This window comes from Rhincodon typus, chromosome 8 (genome assembly GCF_021869965.1).
Source record: "Rhincodon typus isolate 14 chromosome 8, sRhiTyp1.1, whole genome shotgun sequence".
Lineage (NCBI taxonomy): Eukaryota > Metazoa > Chordata > Chondrichthyes > Orectolobiformes > Rhincodontidae > Rhincodon > Rhincodon typus.
This window is the reverse complement of record NC_063339.1, coordinates 43,930,580-43,949,114: the sequence shown is the minus strand read 5'-3', so window position 1 is coordinate 43,949,114 and position 18,535 is coordinate 43,930,580. Positions and strand designations below refer to the sequence as shown.

The window sequence follows — 18,535 nt, the reverse complement described above, 5'->3', positions numbered from 1 at the left end:
CCCGATTCCCCACCCCCAGTGACCCCAACACCCGGCCCGATTCCCCAGCCCCAATGACCCCAATACCCGGCCTGATCCCTAAGCGCAGTGACCCCAATACCCGGCCTGATCCCTAAGCGCAGTGACCCCCAATACCCGGCCTGATCCCTAAGCGCAGTGACCCCCAATACCCGGCCTGATCCCTAAGCGCAGTGACCCCCAATACCCGGCCTGATCCCTAAGCGCAGTGACCCCCAATACCCGGCCTGATTTCGGCCCTTCCGGAATCCCCAGTGCCCGGGGCTGAGATCCCAGCCTGATGGCTGACCTGAGTCCCGGTTTAAACTCCAGTCTGTGATGTGAGATTTTTAATTCTCCAACCAACGCCCTGGGAGGGTCACTGCATCGCCTTTCCCTGGGTGTGGCTGCACAATTCCGTTTAGACGTGCCCCAGTTTGGAATTAAACTGCGCGGAATTGTTATTGAAGCCTTTGGAACATGGTTCAAATGAAATAACCTCCCGACGTTCGTATCGTCATATATTAACTGATATTCTCAAGACTTTGTGAAGTTTGTAACTTGGAATAAAAAAAATGACTGCGGAATGCAAGTTGGACGCGGGGAGGCGCTAGATACTGCTTAGAACGCTGCGATCGAATTTTGGAAATGGGCAACATATTGCGCTCGTAATATTGCTTCCTTCCTTCAATATTTGACTATTATTTTCTTTGCATTCTTTATATTAAAGCCAACCCAATACGGTAGGCCTTGTTTAAAAGGCAGACTAGAAAAATGATCTTTTACTCATAAAGTTTGAGTTATATACTATAATGCACAGCACAGCGGTAACCATAGGAACCACTCAATCTTCTCAGCCCCATCGCTTTATCCTCCCCATTTAAAGTCATACGGCACGGAAACAAACCCTTGGGTCCAACCAGTCTATGCCTAACATAATCCCAAACTAAAGTAGTCCCACCTGCCTGCTCCTGGTCCATATCCCCACAAATCTTTCCTATTCATGTACTTATCCAAATGTCTTGTAAATATTGTAATTGTACCCACATCCATCACTTCCTCGGGAAGTTCATTCCACAGGCAAACCCCTGTATTAAAATTTTGTCCCCAATATCATGTTTTATATCTTTCTCCTCTCATCTTAAAATGTGCCCCCCTGGTATTAAAATCCCTCTTCTATGTAAATACTTGTGAATTTTGCTCCAGGGATGTTCACTTAGCTTAGTCACAACAGAAACTGTGATAGTTGGGTTAAAGAGTGTATACTTGAAAGAAGTAACTTTAAAAATACAAAACTGTAAAGATTCGTTCCAGTACAATCTTCAATTATTGTTTTCAATGAAAATGAAAACTGAGAAAAATGTAAAATAGGCTGTGATTCACTACCATCCATTTTACGTGGTAGCATAGTTGTGAAGGAAGTACGTGAGCTGCTGAGTTTTCTTGTTCCTTTTATGTTTTAATTGTGAACCCTGGCAGATGTGTGAGGAACAGCACTACTTTGGTACCAGTAGTTGGTAGCAACAATGAAATGACAGATATTGATTGCACATGCATCTGAAGTATTTCGCAGTTCAATGAGTTTAAGAAATACCTATCATTGCTTTTCAGTCACTTTACCATGAGTTCTGAGGAAGGGTCACTGGACCGGAATGTTAACTCTGATTTTTTCTTCATAGATGCTGCCAGACCTGCTGAGCTTTTCCAGCAACTTCTGTTTTTGTTCCTGAATTACAGCATTCGCAGTTCTTTCGTTTTCACTTTACCATGATCTGTGTCAGCCTCCTTTTTTTTGCTTCACCACTTTGCTCCAATTGCCCCTGCTGACCCAAAATTTTCAAAATTACCAAAAGCCCTGAGCTTCTCCACATTTTAACATATTTGTTGACACAAACAAAATAATAATTGCCATCTCAGACACAATCCATCAGAGTCTTCCCTTTTTCTCTATATCTGACCATTCTCACATCTTGTTTATTTTTTTAATCATTCAAGTTATACTTTCTCCCCAGCATTTTCAATGTAGCTTTCCTTTGCCTTTGCTACTCTTACCTTATTTCTGTTCTTAGTTCTTCCTCTTCATTCAATAGCGAAAGCCATTTAATATTCTTAACGGCTGTTTGTTAAGGTCATTTCAGTGCTGTGAACGTAGTAAAAGTCTTTCACCTTTTAGGTCCAGCTTTTTCCTTTTAATGTAAGCATAAGAGAGTTCCATTTCTCCATGTTGCAAACGTATCTGGTTCTGCGGGCATCAACAAAGCACACTTTGTAGATTGAACAGAGTTTAATTTTTAACATAGTAATTTGTTTTATTGAATTTGAAAATTCAATCTATTCTTATGTTCTTGGTGATAGTTGCCGTATGGCAAATTGAAGTTTATTGTAAAGTTTAATCAGATTTGACAATCCACACTGTCACAGACACAGACATCTCTTATCATTGTTGGGAAATCTACCTTGACAACATCTGCTACTTGATATGCTTTGTGGAATACTTACCCAGTTTTTTTGTTAGATATATTAGTCACATGTTAATTCTGGCTGTCAGAATATAAATTGTGAATAATATAGTATGATGTGGAGGTGCCGGTGTTGGACTGGGATGGACAAAGTCAGAAGTCACACAACACCAAGTTATAGTCCAACAGGTTTATTTGAAATCACAAGCTTTCAGAAAACTGCCCCTTTGTCAGATGAATAATACAGTAGACTGTAATACTGTTTGAGCTTTATATAGTCAGTTCACTTCTGTTTGTCCAAAACTATGGAATCCTCTGGCGTTATTCTTTCAGCGAGTACCTCGATCTTCAACTTTGTCACAAGATAAAGGTTTGTTTATTACAGTGCTTAAGGTAGCGGCAGTAAAAGAGATAACATTTTCAGCTAAAATGCATATATAAAGATTAAAAGTAGGCAGGGATGAAAGATCAGTCTCTAACATCATTGCAGCCTGTTGCCATAGTGACACCATTGATCTGAATAAAGTGACAGGAGTTAAAGGAAAAGTTTCTCAAAGTGAGGACAAGCTCAGCCAGGCAGAGGAGGGTGGTAGTGAATGGAATAGTTCAGGCCTTCTTTTGGGAAGAAGTGGAGAGCCCTAAGACCAATCTGATGTGGCATGGACGTGTAAAGAAGAGGCAGCTAGAGCCCATAAACTGGAAATGTTGAAACTGACATGAAGTGTCAGAAACATAGAACACAAGAACTAGGAGCAGGAGTAGGCCGTCTGGCCCTTCGAGCCTGCTCCGCCATTCAATAAGATCATGGCTGATCCTTTCGTGGACTCAGATCCACTTACCCGCGTTCTCACAGTATCCCTTAATTCCTTTATTGTTCAAAAAAAATCCACCTTTTTTTTAAAAGCGTTTACTGAAGTAGCGTCAACTACTTCACTGGGCAAGGAATTCCATAGATTAACAACCCTCTGGGTGAAGAAATTCCTTCTTAGTTCAGTCCTAAGTCTGCTCCCTCTAATCTTGAGGCTATGCCCTCTTGTCCTAGCTTCACCTGCTAGTGGAAACATCCTCTCTACTTCTATCTTATCTATTCCCTTCATAATTTTATATGTTTCTATAAGATCCCCCCTCAATCTTCTGAATTCCAATGAATATAATCCCAATCTACTCAGTCTGTCCTCATAAGCCAACCCCCTCAACTCCGGAATCAACCTAGTGAACCTCCTTTGCACCCCCTCCAGTGCCAGTACATCCTTTCTCAAGTAAGGAGACCAAAACTGCACACAGTACTCCAGGTGTGGCCTCACCAGCACCTTGTACAGCTGCAACATAACCTCTCTGCTTTTTATTTCAATCCCTTTAGCAATGAAGGACAAAATTCCATTTGCCTTCCTAATTACTTGTTGTACCTGCAGTGGATGTAAGTGGAGAGGAATTGGATAAGGAGAGAAAAAAGTTAAGTAAAGATAGGAAGAAATAAGGTCCATGTGCTAGGAGCAGACAGAAACAATGGGTCTGCCCAGGCAATTCTGCTTTGTGGATTTTGGCGAGAAGGTAGAATCAGGCTGTACAGAGTGGGGGATTCTATGAGCCGGGAGGCTTTTGGCAGGAGATCCCCAGATGAGGCGATGTTGGTAAGAGTCGAGGACACAATAGCCTGATGCTCGATGGTGGTGTCATGGTCCAGGAGAGATAGGAGGTGGTATCTGAGAGCTGGGCTCAACTTGTGTCATCTCGAGGTCAGTACGCCAAACAATAACAACAGCACCACCCTTGTTGGAAGGCTTGATGATAAAGACAGGATTGAATGTGACAGCACAGAGTGTGGCCAGTTCAGAGGGAGATCGGTTCATATGGGTGAGGGAACAGAGAACCTAAGCCAACCGATATCACGTACACAATGATCAGTCAAGGTAAAAGACCAGAGGGAGGGTTTAAGGTGGAGGTACTGTATTGGAAGTGGGTGAAGGTGTCTATGGGATGGGGAGAGCACTCCTAACCAAACAAATGGGCATGGAGGTGGAAGAAGAGGAAGAAGAGTTCAATGTCATGTCTTGCCTGAAATTCATTGTGGTGCGAAGGATAAAACTAAAACCTTTGCTAAGTATAGAACGTTCAGCATCAGAGAGTGGAAGATCAAAAGAGATAGCAAATATTCGACAGGCGGTAGGGTTAGAAGAAAGAAAGGAGTCAGAGGGAAAGGGAAGGGAAGAAGAGGGATGTGGATATCTCTGAGTTATTGCAGCTTGTGTTTTTTTTAATTCCTGAAAGGAAGAGAAAAAGTTTCTTGTTAGAACGTTGAACAGGTCTGAGAGTGAAGTAGAACTGTGAGACAGTACTGCTTTGAGACAGCATGAATCAGTGACCCAGCAACCATGAGGGAATGGCAATGTATTTTCAGGTCAGGATGGACAGTAGCTTGGGTGAGGGGAGCTTGCAGGTGGTGCTGTTTCCACGTATCTGCTGTCTGTGTCCTTTAACATTGTAGTTCTCATGGGTTCAGAAGGTGCTAGCTGGAGGGTGTCTGTGAATGTGTGCAGTGCAGTTTGTGGGTGTTGTACACTGCTGCTACTGAGCATCTGTGGTGGCGGAGGGAGTTGATCTTTGTGAATGTGATGCCGCTCGGGAGGGCTGTTTTGTCATGGATGGTGTCAAGTGAGTGTTGTTAGGGCTGCAGTCATCCAGGAATGTGGGGAGCTTTCCATCACACTCCTGACATGTATCTTGTAGATGGTGGACAGGCTGTGGGCAATCAAAAGGTGAGTTGCTGCAGCATTCCCAGCCTCTTGCTTGCTCTTGTGACCGCAGTACATATATAAGGCTAAATGGTAGCTTCCACAATTTTGATAGTGGGGGATTCTGCAGTGGTAGTACCATTGGTTGTTGTGGGGCGATGATTAGATTCTGTCTTGTTGGAGATTGTCATTGCCTGGCATATGTGGTGTTAGTGTTATTTGCCAATTGTCAGCCCAAACCTGGCTGCTGTCCAAATCTTTCTGCATGTGGGCATTTGGGGAGTCAGGAATGGTGCTGAACATTGAGCAGTAATCAGCAAAGATGTTCACTTCTTATTTTATGAGTAACAGCTCCAGGACATCTCTGCAGGAGTTCCTCATGTTAGTGTCCTGGGCCCAACTATCGTCAGCTGCTTCATCAATGAGCTTCCCTCCATTATAAGGTCAGAACTGGGGATGTTCTTTGTGCAGTCATCAACGTATGGCACTGTTTGTGGCTCCTCGGATGCTAGTGCAATCATGGCCCAAATGCAGCAAATGTCCAATATCCAGGTTCATGCTGACAGGTGCCAGGTAATATATTTTCCACACAAATGCTGGGTGATGGCCATCCCTAATAGAGATAATCTGGCTTTCGCGTCATGACATTTGATGGTATTACCATCGCTGAATCCCCCGCTATCAACATCCTGGGGGCTAACATTGACCAGACACTGACCTGCAGGTCTAGCCTTGTGGATATGGTGGTTGTGGGAGCAGCTCAGAGGCTGGGAATATCGCAGCATGTAACTCGCTTCCTGAACCCCCAAGGCCTGTTCACAATCTATGGCACATGGGTCGGGAGTGTCATTGAGTGCTGCCTGTTTGCCTGGATGGGTGCAGCTCCAGCAACACTCAAGAAGCTTGGCACCATCCAGGGCAAGGCAGTCCGCTTGATTAGCACCACAAACACAAACATCCACTCCCTCAAACACCGATGCTTAGTGGCAGGAGTGTGTGCTGTCTGCATGATGCCCTGCAGGAGTTCACCAAGGAACCTTGGACAGCACCTTCTAAACCCACAGTTATGACCATCTAGAATTCACAGGAGCACCACTGCCTGCAAGTTCCCCTTCAGGCCACTGGCCATCCTTACTTGGAAATATAGTTCCTTCAGTGTTGCTGGATTAAAATCCTGGAGTTCCCTCCCTAACAGCATTCTGGGTGCACCTACACCGAATGAACTGCAGTGGTTCAAGAAGGCCAATAAATTTAGGAGGTTGAAGGGTGACCTTATTGAGGTTTATAAAATTACGAGGGCATAGATAAGGTGAATGACAAGGGTCTTTTCCCTGGAGTGGGTGAGTTCAAAACTAGGGGGCATATTTTTAAGATGAGAGGAGAAATACTTAAAAAGGACATGAGGGGAAACTTTTTTACACAGGGTATGTGGAATGAACTACCAGAGAAAGTGAGAGATGCAGGTCGAGTCACAATGTTTAAAAACATTTGGATAAGTTAATGAATAGGAAAGGTTTGAAGGCATATGAGCCAAGTGCAGGCAGGTAGGACTAGTTTAGTTTGGGAACATGGTCGGTGTGGACTGTTGGACCGAAGGATCTGTTTTCATGCTGTATGACTCAATGACTCCATAACTGTTTACATTATAAATTAATGACTTGGAAGAAGGAAGTGAATGTACTGTTGCCACACTTGGAGATGAGGCAAAAATGGGTAGAAGGGCAGGTTGTGAGAGGGACACACACAGTTTACAGAGAGATATTGATAAATTAAGGGAGCGTGCAAAAGAGTTGGCAAATGCAGTTTAATGTGGAAAAATGCAAAGTTGTTCATGTTGGAAAGGAGAACCAAAGAACAGAATGTTATTTAAATGGAGAAAAAAAAACTGCAGAAAGCTGTAACACAAGGGGCCTTGGGGGTATTTGTACATGAAACACAGAGAGCTAGCACACAAGTGCAGCAAGTACTCAGGAAGACCAATAGAGCATTGACCCTTATTTCAAGGGGGTTGAAGTATAAGGGTAGGGAAGTCTTACTGTAACTGTATAAGGTACTTTTGAGACCACATCTGGAGTACTGTGAACAATTTTGGTCTCCTTATGTAAGGATATGTATCATTTCATCAGTAGCAGTTCAGAGAAGGTTCACGAGGATGATCCACGGTATGGCGGGATTGTCTTATGAGCAAAGGTTAAACAGGTTGGTATGCTGATATCTGAACTTTAGAAAAATGAGAAGTGACATCACTGAAACATATAGGATTCTTAAGGGGCTTGACAGGTTAAGTAATGAGAAGATGTTTCCCCTCATGCGAGAGTCTAGGACCAGGGGGTATAATCTCAGAATAAAGGAGCGTCAATTTAAGACTGAGATGAGGATGAATTCTCTCAGAGATTTGAGAGTATTTGGAACTCCTTGCCTCAGAGAGCAGTGGGGCAGAGTCCTTGTGTTAGATTCTTGATCAGTAAGGGAATCAAAGATTATGGGGAAAGGGCAAGAAAATGGACCTGATGAATGTCAGATCAGCCATGATCCCATTGAATGGCTGAGCAGGCTCGAGGGGCCGAATGGCCCACTCCTGTTCCTTTTTTTTATAGTCATACTTGTATCCAAGTAGAGGTTATGATAACAACAACCCAAATTCATAATATTCATATATATCACCTCAGTCAAGAGCACCAGGTAGGCTGGTCTGTCCAGCCAGACAGAAAAGTGATGACAAAAATTATAGTGTGGTCTTAGAGGTCTTCCACACTTCCTCCACAATGTCTCTGTCAATATTTGGGTCAATATGTCTAAGTTAAGAAAGAATCTGGTAATTGGTTGCATTGTATCCTTTCAACTAACAGCAATGTGCTGAATTTAACACCAACCAAAGTAGCCCTAGTGAAATGGTTTTGCAACGCCTTGTCTTGTTCTTAAAAAATAAATATGGTACTTGTCCATATGGTACTTGTTATCAGACTATTACTGGACTAAACCTTATTGAATTACAATAGAACTTGTATTCAAATATTAGATATAACAAGGTATACAGCTGGATGAACACAACAGGCCACCAGCGAGGAGCAGGAAAGCTGATGTTTCGGGCCTAGATCCTTCTTTCAGATTCTCCAGCATCTGCAGTTCCTACCATCTCTTGTATTCAAATATTACCGTTTCACTGATCGTGTGGGAATTTCTAGACATAATAATTCTAAATTTTTAGCACTTTTAGCAGAAATGTTGTTATTATGATTCTATGACTATAAATTGTAACCAGACATCAATTTTCAGATAGATCCAACACAAAGAACTGCTAATTCCCTCGAGATTAAACCTTACATTTGTTCAAATCAAATGTGAAAACTAAGGATCATCCCCAATTTCACTGATAGGGTCAGGCTGCAAGTTAATTACAATTACATTTATGTTAAAACAGTTAATGGTGAAGAAAACTTAGAAAAGAATCAGGAATTTTTTTTAAAAATCAAGACATTAGCCCTGATTTTGTGACTGGGACAGAAATGGGATTGTGGCTCAGGGCACAATCTTAGGCAACAGTTGGTGTTACCAAGGAATTTATTCCCCTGAATTTGAATTGGCACCTCGCAAATGAAAGGCTTCTTTCAAGCGCTTGGCATGTGACATACTTAGGAACATAGGAATGTTCAAATTCGAAAAGAGAAGTTTAGTTCAGCTGACAAGCTTAAATTGTTCCAATGAGGTTAATACCTAAACTGATGAGACAACAAGATTCTATATAGACAAAGGAAGGTAAATGTGGTAACAAAAACAGACTCATACCCAATTTATTTTTCTTTATTCGTTCACAGGACGAGGGTGTCACTGACCAGGCAGCATTTTGTTGCCCATCCCTAATTGCCCAGAGGGCAGTTAAGAGTCAACCACATTTCTGTGGGTCTGGAGTCACATGTAGGCCAGACCAGGTAAGGATGGCAGTTTCCTTCCCTAAAGGGCATTAGTGAACCAAATGGGTTTTTCCCGACAATCGACAATGGATTCACGGTCATCGTTAGTTTCTTAATTCCAGATATTTTATTGAATTCAAATTCCACCATCTGCCGTGGCAGGATTCAAACCCAGGTCCCCAGAACAATATCTGGGTCTCTGGATTAATAGTCCAGCGTTAATACCACTAGACCATCACCTCCCCACAAATCCTCGGTTAGAAGATTGTATTGATAGAGTTGACAGTGTTTTACTCCTTACTCAGTTTGATCTATAGATGGGCTTTGTGCAAGTGCCAGTAACATCAAGAGTTAAAGAGATATCAGCTTTTGTTACATCGAATGGGTTAAATCATATTGACCTTTTCCATTTAGGAAAAAAAGCATTCCAGCCACCATTCAAAGAATTAAGTCATAGCTAAAGTGCCTAATCGGGAATTTGTTTACACTCTGTCATAGTAAACAGTAACAACAGAGTTGAACATAACACAATTAAAGACTTTCTTTAGTTCACTCATGGGATGTGGACATCACTGTCTGGGCCAACTTTTATTGCCCATCCCTAGTTGCCCTTGAGAGGGTGGTGATGAGTTGCTTTCTTGAACCACTGCAATTCATATGCTGCAGGTAGACCCACAATGATTTTATGGAGGGAATTGGATTTTGACCCAGCGACAGTGAAGGAACAGCAATATATTTCTGTGTCAGGATGGTGAATGTCTTGGAGGGTAACTTGCAGGTGGTGGTGTTTCCGCGTATCTGCTGCCCACATTCTTCGAGATGGAATTGACTGTTGGTCTGCAAGGTATTGTCTAAGGATCTTTGGCAAATATCTGCAATGTGTCTTGTAGATAGTACAAACTGCTGCTACTGAGTATCAGTGGTGGAGTGACTGAATGTTTGTGGATGTAGTGCCAAGCAAGTCAGCTGCTTTGTCCTGGATGGTGTCAAGCTTCTTGAGTGTTGGGGCTGCACTCATCCAGGCAACTGGGGAGATTCTGTACACTCCTAACTTGTGCTTCGTAGTTAATAGACAGGCTTTGGGGAGTTAGGAGGTGACTTACTCCCCACAGCATTCTACCCTCTGACCTGGTCTTGCCACTGTATCTAAATAGCAAGTCCAGTTCAGCTTCTGATCAATGGTAAGCCCCATGATGTTGATAGTAGGAGATTCAGTGTGGTAATGCCATTGAAAGTCAATGGGCAAAGGTTGCATTCTCTCAGATTGAAGATGGTCGTTGCCTGGCATTTGTGTGGTACAAATGTTACATGCCACTTGTCAGCCTAAACTTGGACATTGTCTAGGTTCTGTTGCATTTATCCATGGTGCTGAATGCTGCGCAATCATCAGGGGACATCCCTAATTCCACTTATGGTGGAGGGAAGGTCATTGATGAAGCAGCTGAAGCTGATTGTGCCCAGGACACTATCCTGAGGAACTCCTGCAGAGATATCCTGGAGCTGAGATGACTGCCAAGAACAGCAAAAGAAATGACACTGAAAGAACTCCTCATTCCTAAAATGTGATGAAAATCATGAGATTTCTGGTGTTGTGCAAATATTATTGGAAGTTTGTGTCTCATCTCAGCACAGTAGCTGCACCTTTAATAGATTTATTGTGAAAAGAGGCAAAAATAAAATGATTAAAACAATGCCAAATAGCTTTTGAGAAACTGAAGCAATCTAAATGAATGACCCAATACAATTTACTAAATGTGTTAAAATGACAGTTGATGCTAATGATTTCAGGGTGAGTGTGTCGTTTTGCGAACAAATGAATCAGGAATACAAAAGCTGGTGGGTACTTTTCTAAGAAGTTTAACCAGTATTAGAATAAGTACTCTATAGTAGAGAAAGAGACTCTTAGATTGTTACTGTCTGTTACACATTTGGAAGTCTGTCATGACCACAAAGATAAACTAATGCACGCTGGCTTGTTGAAAAAAAAATTGAAGCGCAAAATTATTTTCATGGAGCTTATTAATTGAACCATATAGTTCATATAGTTTGAAGGATATTGCAATTGCAGACTTATTATAAATAATTTAATAATGCCAAAGTCGACTAAAAATTTCAGGAGAGAAGAGGTTCAGTACAAATCCTTTATAAAAATTAATAAGATGATTGAGGAAAACCATATGGGATTTACACATGCACAATGTGAAATAACTCCTCAGAGGCTGGTATTCCATCACCAAGTCACCCTTTATTTATGCGTGCATAGTACTTGACACTGATCTGGCTTCCTCAGTCAGCTCTCAGTGTGAACAGAACATCTGACCCACCTGTTTATATCTGTTGGCCAGGGCTCCCTAATTGGACCAGGTTAACAGCCCCAATCAGGAAACTCATATTCTGTGATGTCCACCTGGCTGACCTCATTACAATTACTACATCCCTCCTCCTCTAAGTTCAGGGACGTAGGCCTGTTCTTTTTCTTGTAGCCTGTCCTGGGGCGGTTTTGCACCAGGTCTGGTTTTTCTGACGCAGCCTCGGATATGGGTCGTGTGTACCAGACCCATAGCCCGCCTCTTGTGCCCAGAGCATCTCGGAAGAAATTCATCCTGTTGTTCAGGTGTTAAAGGCGTTGAGGCTCTGAGATCCGCCATGTTTGTCTCTGATTCTGAAGTTTCTTCAATGCTAGGTGGAGGGGGAGAACCCATGGGTTCCAGAACAGTCAGAAAGGCTGTGGAGGGGCCAGGCATGTTTTGTTTCCGCACCATTTACAAGTTTGCAGCTCTCATGTGGCACACGTCCTTATTCAGGATTACCTCACCTACCCGAACTTTGTACGTCACTGGACCTGACCTCACATCAACCGTGCCTCTTACCCATGCAGGGCCATGTCTGTGGTTTCAGCATCAAACTTCATCCTCTGAAGTAAACTATCTCTTTCACTTAGAGGAGTCATGTGTCTGGCATTGGTGTTACTGATGCTGTTTCAACCTCTCCCCGAGGTCCAGGTAGATCAAATTTAACCTGGTGCAGAATATTCTCCCCAGTAGGGGCTCTGCTGGAGCTGTCCTTGTTGTTGCATGAGGGGTGGTCCGATAAACAATAGGAAACAGAATGGTATCGTGTGAAGCCGTAGGCTGTGTCTTTAAGTCTGTCTTCAAAGTTTGGACTGCTGTTTCTGCCAGATCATTATATGATAGATGGTATGGATCTGTCCTTATATGCTGAATGCCATTCGATTTTCGGAAATACTCTCATTCCCTGTTGGTGAATGATGGCCCACTGTCTGTGACCAATACCTCCAGGAATCTGTGCATAGTAAAAGGTGCTCGGAACTTTTCTATTGTTGATCCTGTGTTTGACGAATGAACTCTATGTACGGCCAACCACTTTGAGTGGGTGTCCATAATGACTAAGAACATAAAGTCCATGAAAGGGCTAGCGTAGTTGATGTGTAACTGATCCCAGGGTTTACCCAGCCATTTTTCTGAATTGGGAGATGCTGATGGAAGTAATTTTTGTCCTTGTTGGCACTCTGGGCATTGCCCCACCAATGCGGCTATGTCTGCATCCTGTCCTAGCCACCAGACATAATTTCTCACCAACATCCTCATTTTGGACACTCCTGGATCTATCGGTGAACTTTGCTCAGGATAATCACTCTTGGTCCCTGTAATAAAATGCCATTCTCTATGGTGATCTGGTCTCGCCAAGTCCAGAAAGGTTTCAGTTCTAGTTGTGATGGCCCTTTTGTTTCCCCATCATCACCAGCTGCTTTAGTTTTGCCAAGACCAGATCTTTTTACGACCACAGTGAGTGGAAGGGTGTCAAGAAAATTTAAAACCAGAACAGACTGTTTCAGTGGCAGCACCACCAGTGGTATATCTGCCAGCAGGAGGCAGCTCAATGATTCTGCATTTGCTACTTGGCCTCCCAGACCGTGTTCCAACTTGTAATTATACGCACTTAGAATGAGACCCCACAGCTGAATTCTGCCTGAAGCTATGGGTGGCACAGCCTTTTCCTCTTTGAACAAAAACAAAGTTTCTGGAAAAGCTCAGCAGGTCTGGCAGTATCTGTGAAGGAAAAAACAGAGTTAACATTTTGGGTCCGGTGACCCTTCCTCAGAACTTGTCCTCTTTGAGTAGCCCTAGCAGGGGTTTGTGGTCTGTTACTATTACAAATTTACGTCCGTAAAGGTATTGGAGGAACTGTCCCTCACCAAACATGACTGCCAACCTTCCTTCTCTATCTGGGTGTATTTGCACACTTAATCAGCCAAAGCCTTGGAATCATACACTATTGGGAGTTCTTCTCCATTGGGCCATCAGAGAGCCAACACTACCCCGATACCATATGGGGAGGCATTGCATATCAGCACAACCTCTTGCCAACACCTTAGATAATGATAGCTGCTGCTTCACTTCCCTAAAGACTACAACTTGGCTATGAGACCATTTCCAAAGCTGGCTCTTAACGGATGTGGGAGCTGGGGCACTTTTGATCGTCCTCATTTTATCTTTCAACAAGTGTAACCTGGTCTTGTCGACTCTGTAGCCCAAGTAGGTCACTTGGATTGCCTGGAACACATATTTTTCCCTTCTAAGGCACATAGTGCTTAAAAATTTGTCCAAACACTATGTCCAAGTTCTCTAAGTGCTCCTTATTGGTCTTCCCTGTTATTAATACGTCATCCAGATAAATGGCAATCTGAGCTAGATCTTAGAAATTATTCTCCATCATCTGCTGAAAAATGGTACAGGCTGATGATACCCCAAATGGCAGTCTTGTTTATCTTTATGGGTATCAAATCAAATCTTTATGGGTATTAATCATAGCATAATTCTGGGAATTCTCATCTAACCACAATTGCAAGTACGCATGGTTCATGTCCATCTTTGTGAAGGACAGCTCCCTCCCCGCCACCACCACCGCCCCCCCTGCCAACTCCCCTGCCAGCTTTGCATACAAGTCCTCCATGCAAGGGATTGGGTATTTATCCAGCTGCGAGAAACAGTTTGCCGTTTATTTAAAATCCCCACAAAGGCAAACTGACTAGTCAAGCTTCACAATTGGTGTGATTGGCACTGCCCATTCCACAAACTGTATTGGTTTGATGATTCCTTCACTTTCCAGCTTCCTGATTTCTGCCTCTACTTTTGCACATAAGGGCAGGCTATACAGAATCATGGAATTACTTCCTGGGCAACACGCAAGGTGGCCTTTGCTCCTTTGATAGTCCTTAGACCTTCATGAAAACCCCCAGGTATTTAATTAGGACTTCAGTCAGCAGCATTTTCAACAAAAAATGTTGAATCATAAAATCCCTACAGTGTGGAAGCAGGCCATTTGGCCCATTGATCCACACTGACCCTCTGAAGACCATTGCACCCAGACCCACACTCCCCACCCTATTCCTGTTACCCTGCATTTCCCATGACTAATCCACCTAGTCTCCATAACCTTAGACACTATGGGCAATTTAGCATGGCCAATCCACCTAACGTGCACACCTTTGGACTGTGGGAGGAAACTGGAGAAGCCAGCAGAAACCCACGCAGATACGGGCAGAATGTGCAAACTCCATACATACAGTTGTCCAACGGTGGAATTGAATCAAGGTCCCTGGCACTGAGGCAGCAGTGCTAATCACTGAGCCACTGTGCCACCAGAAGGAACTTGGGGTCATAATATTCCCTAACTAAATTTGTCGACTCTTGAAAGGTCTTAGTATTTGGTGCCTTAGAAAACAATAGGCTCCTACTAACTGAAAAAGCTGTGGCTCCACAAGCTATTGCAAGAATTACTCATTGCTTTTCATCTGCCCCAATGTCATTTGACTATAAAAAATAAAGCATTCTTGCCACATACTGGGCCCAGTCTTTGATGGCAGGATTGAATGAATGTATCTTCCCAAATAAACAGCATGGTCCCAGAAATGCTTACCCCAATTCAAAGACAACTGTTGCAAGTGAATTTCTTCAAAAATTTATTTTTAATCTCATTGCCATTGAAATAATTTCATTGTCTCCTGTCCCTTTATTTACATGTGCATAGTAGTTAACATTGGTGTGACTTCCTCACAGCCAGGGCTCCCTGATTGGACCAGGGTAACAGTCCCAGTCAGGGAGCTCATATGCTATGATGTCCACCTGGCTGACCTCATTACAATCACTACATAATGAACCCTTTTTGATTTTCTTTCCATTACTAACATGTTAAATCAAGCAGCTTTGTTCCATATATATGAACCTGATTATATAAACTCTCCTTCAACCAAGTTTACCAAGCTAAAATAACTATTTTTGTTGAATATAATGGTTATATGAACTTATCTAAGTTTGCACTTCCTTCCTATTTACAAGTTTTACCCAGCACTCAGTTAATTTACTTCAGACAGTCAGTTTTAAATAATTTCTTTCCAGCTTTGTATTCCAGACCACATTTGAAATTATAGACAGTAATAATTGGGGGGTAAGCAGCGAGCAGAAATCAAATTTAAAGTGACAGTTCACAACTCAGATGTTAAAAGTGCAAACTTCTTTTATGCTATGAACTACAAATGAATCTCTATTTGCTGCATCCTTATTAAATTTCCTGATTCTTCAGGGATCTAACTTTACAATGAATGAAATGAAAGCATTTCCCTCCATTATGAGATTCACTGTGTGCCTATGACATTCCTGCAGCATGATAAAAATGTTTGTTTTTGCTGACTGGTACCAGTCTCTAACTGATAACATTTTAACCTTCTGTAGGTGGTGGATATTGGACCCAAGTATTTCCTTTTTTTTATATATTTCATTTACAGAATACTTCAGATAAGTATCGAGGTTTCAGATGTTGTGTGGTAAAAAGTTTACACATACAGTGCTTTGGAAGCACTAGAAAGGCCATTAGTGTTTACGCAGAGGGTTAAATTACAAAGTTCATTTCTCTCACATTATTCCTGGTTCATTTTATTGGAGACAAAGTGTACTACACTTGATTGCCGTGTTTATTTTACTATACGTGATGCATCACACAGAAGCTCCTTTGACAACATTCTGTGCATAGAAGTATCAGAGAGGATTATTACATTTATTAGGAGGAAAATAGAACAGTCTTCAAATATTGTAAAATACCGAATCTTGTCTGAAACTCCTTGAACAACATTCTGTTTGAAGATTTACCTACAACAATCATGTTAAACTGCAGCAACAATTTGCCAAGTTCTGAAGATCAAATGAAAGGTAGGACATAGATTATTATTTTAAATGTTTAAAAGTGATCGAGTTTTATACACAGAGTACAATCTCTGAAAAAGGCAAGCTGTCAAAAGTCATAGGGTGGTGATAGCAGGGGATTTCAAGTTAGAGTCATAGAATTGCACGGAAACAGACCCTTTGGTCCAACCCATCTATGCAGACCAGATATTGTAAATTAATCTATTCCCATTTGCCAGTATTTGGCCCATATCCCTCTCAACTGTTCCTATTCATATACCCATCCAGATGTTCTTTAAATGTTATAATTGTATCAGCCTCCATCACTTCCTTTGGCAGCTCATTCCATACATGCACTACCCTCTGTGTGAAAAAGTTGCCTGTTGGGTCCCTTTTATATCTTTCCCTTCTCACTTTAAACCCTTGCTTTCTAGTTTTGGACACCCCTATCCTGGGGAAAAAACCTTGTCTATTCACCCGATCCATGCCCCTCATGATTTTATACGCTTCTATAAGGTCACCCCTCAGCCTCTAATGCTCCAGGGAAAATAGCCCCAGCCTATTCAGCCTCTCCCTATAACTCAAACCCTCCAACCCTGGCAACATCCTTGTAAATCTTTTCTGCACTCTTTCAAGTTTCACAACATCTTCTTATAGCAGGGAGACCAGAATTGAATGCAGTATTCCAAAAGTGGCCTAACCAATATCGTGTACAGCTACAACATGACATCCCAACTCCTATACTCAATGCACTGACTAATAAAGGCAAGTGTACCAAACGCCTTCTTCACTATCCTGTCTACCTGTGGCTCCACTTTCACCTGCACTGTAAGGTCTCTTGTTCAGCAACACTCCCCAGGACCTTACTGTTAAGTGTATAACTCCTGCCCTGATTTGCCTTTCCAAAACGCAACACCTCATGTTTATCTAAATTAAAGTCCATCTGCCACTCTTTGGACCATTGGCCCATCTGATCAAGATCCTGTTGTACTCTGAGATATCCTTCCTCACAGTCCACTACACCACCAATTTTGGTGTCATCTGCAAACCTACTAACCATTCCCCAACATTAACTGGGGTAGTCATAGTGCAAAAGGTTTAGAGGGAGCAGAGTGCTTAAAATACACTTTTTAAGCCATTACGTGGAAGACCCTACAAGAGAGGGAGCGGTCCTGGGTTTAATTTGAGGTTCCCAATTGGGGGATAGACTGATTTTAAGAAAATCAGTCATGATTTGGCCAGTTTGGGAGAAGACAGATTCAGGTGAATCTTCTTTAGAACAGTAGGATGCATTCAAGGAGGAAATGTGGACAGTACAGGGCTAACATGTTCCAATGAAGAAAAAGTGTGGGACCGTCATGTCCTGTGAACCCTGGATATCCACAGAGGTACAGCATTGGATTAAGAGATAAAGAGACGCCATGGCAGATACCAAGAGCTCAAAACAGCAGAAGCCCTACAGGGGTATAGCCTGTGCAAGAGGGAACTTAAAAAGATGAGGGAAGCTAAAAGGGAACGTGAAAGGATACTGGCAAGTAAAATAAAAGAAATCCCTAAGTTATTTTACAAATACTTTAAGGGTAACAGGATAACGAAGGAAGGAGTAGGGCTCATTCAGGATCACAGCGGTAATGTCTGTGTGAGCCAGAGGATGTAGGTAGGATTCTAAATGAATATTTTTGTGTTGGCGTTCGCTAGTGAGAAGGACGATATGGGTATAAGAAATCAGGGAGAAGGTCTGTGATACAATTTTAAAAATTAGCTTAGATAGAGAGCAGGTTCTGAGTAGATTGGCATGCTTAAAAGGAATTAAATTTCCAGGACCAGATGAAATGTATCTTTGAATGATGCAAGGGAGGAAATAGCTGGGGCATTGGCAAAAGTTTTCACTTCCTCTTTGCCACAGGAGAGGCATCAGAGGACTGGAGGGTGCCAATGTGGTGTCATTATTCAAGAAGGAAGCAAGGGATAAACCAGGAAACTAAAGGCCATTCAGTCTAACCTCAGTGATGGAGAAACTATTGGAAGCAATTCTGAGGGACAGAATTAATCTGCATTTGGAGAGGCAGGGATTAATCAAGAACAGTCATCCTGGTTTTGTTCAGGGGAGGACTTGTCTGACCAACTTGATTGGATTTTTTTGGAGGTCTAATCAGGTGTGTAGATGAAAATAATTCTTTTGCTGTCATCTACTTGGAATTCAGCAAGGCTTTTGATAAAGCATGGGAGACTGATAG

General features: G+C 42.4%; 2 protein-coding genes across 3 annotated transcripts in view; one reads left to right on the top strand and one right to left on the bottom strand.

The window, feature by feature from the left end:
- The window catches only part of lgals3b (lectin, galactoside binding soluble 3b), a 20,820-nt gene extending 20,398 nt beyond the window's left edge, over positions 1-422 (bottom strand). Inside the window, exon 1 of one of the 2 annotated variants that reach the window (XM_048599788.1) lies at positions 308-422. The gene's annotated coding sequence lies outside the window, so the exon portion shown is untranslated. The other variant, XM_020516024.2, reaches the window with a different exon arrangement.
- A 15,814-nt stretch (positions 423-16,236) lies between these two features.
- LOC109916305 (organic solute transporter subunit alpha-like) overlaps positions 16,237-18,535 on the top strand; it is a 31,824-nt gene continuing 29,525 nt past the window's right edge. The window contains exon 1 of the mRNA XM_020516023.2: positions 16,237-16,325. Within this exon, the coding sequence (XP_020371612.1) occupies positions 16,277-16,325 (49 nt within the window). The 5' untranslated portion in view covers positions 16,237-16,276. The remainder of the gene's footprint in view (positions 16,326-18,535) is intronic.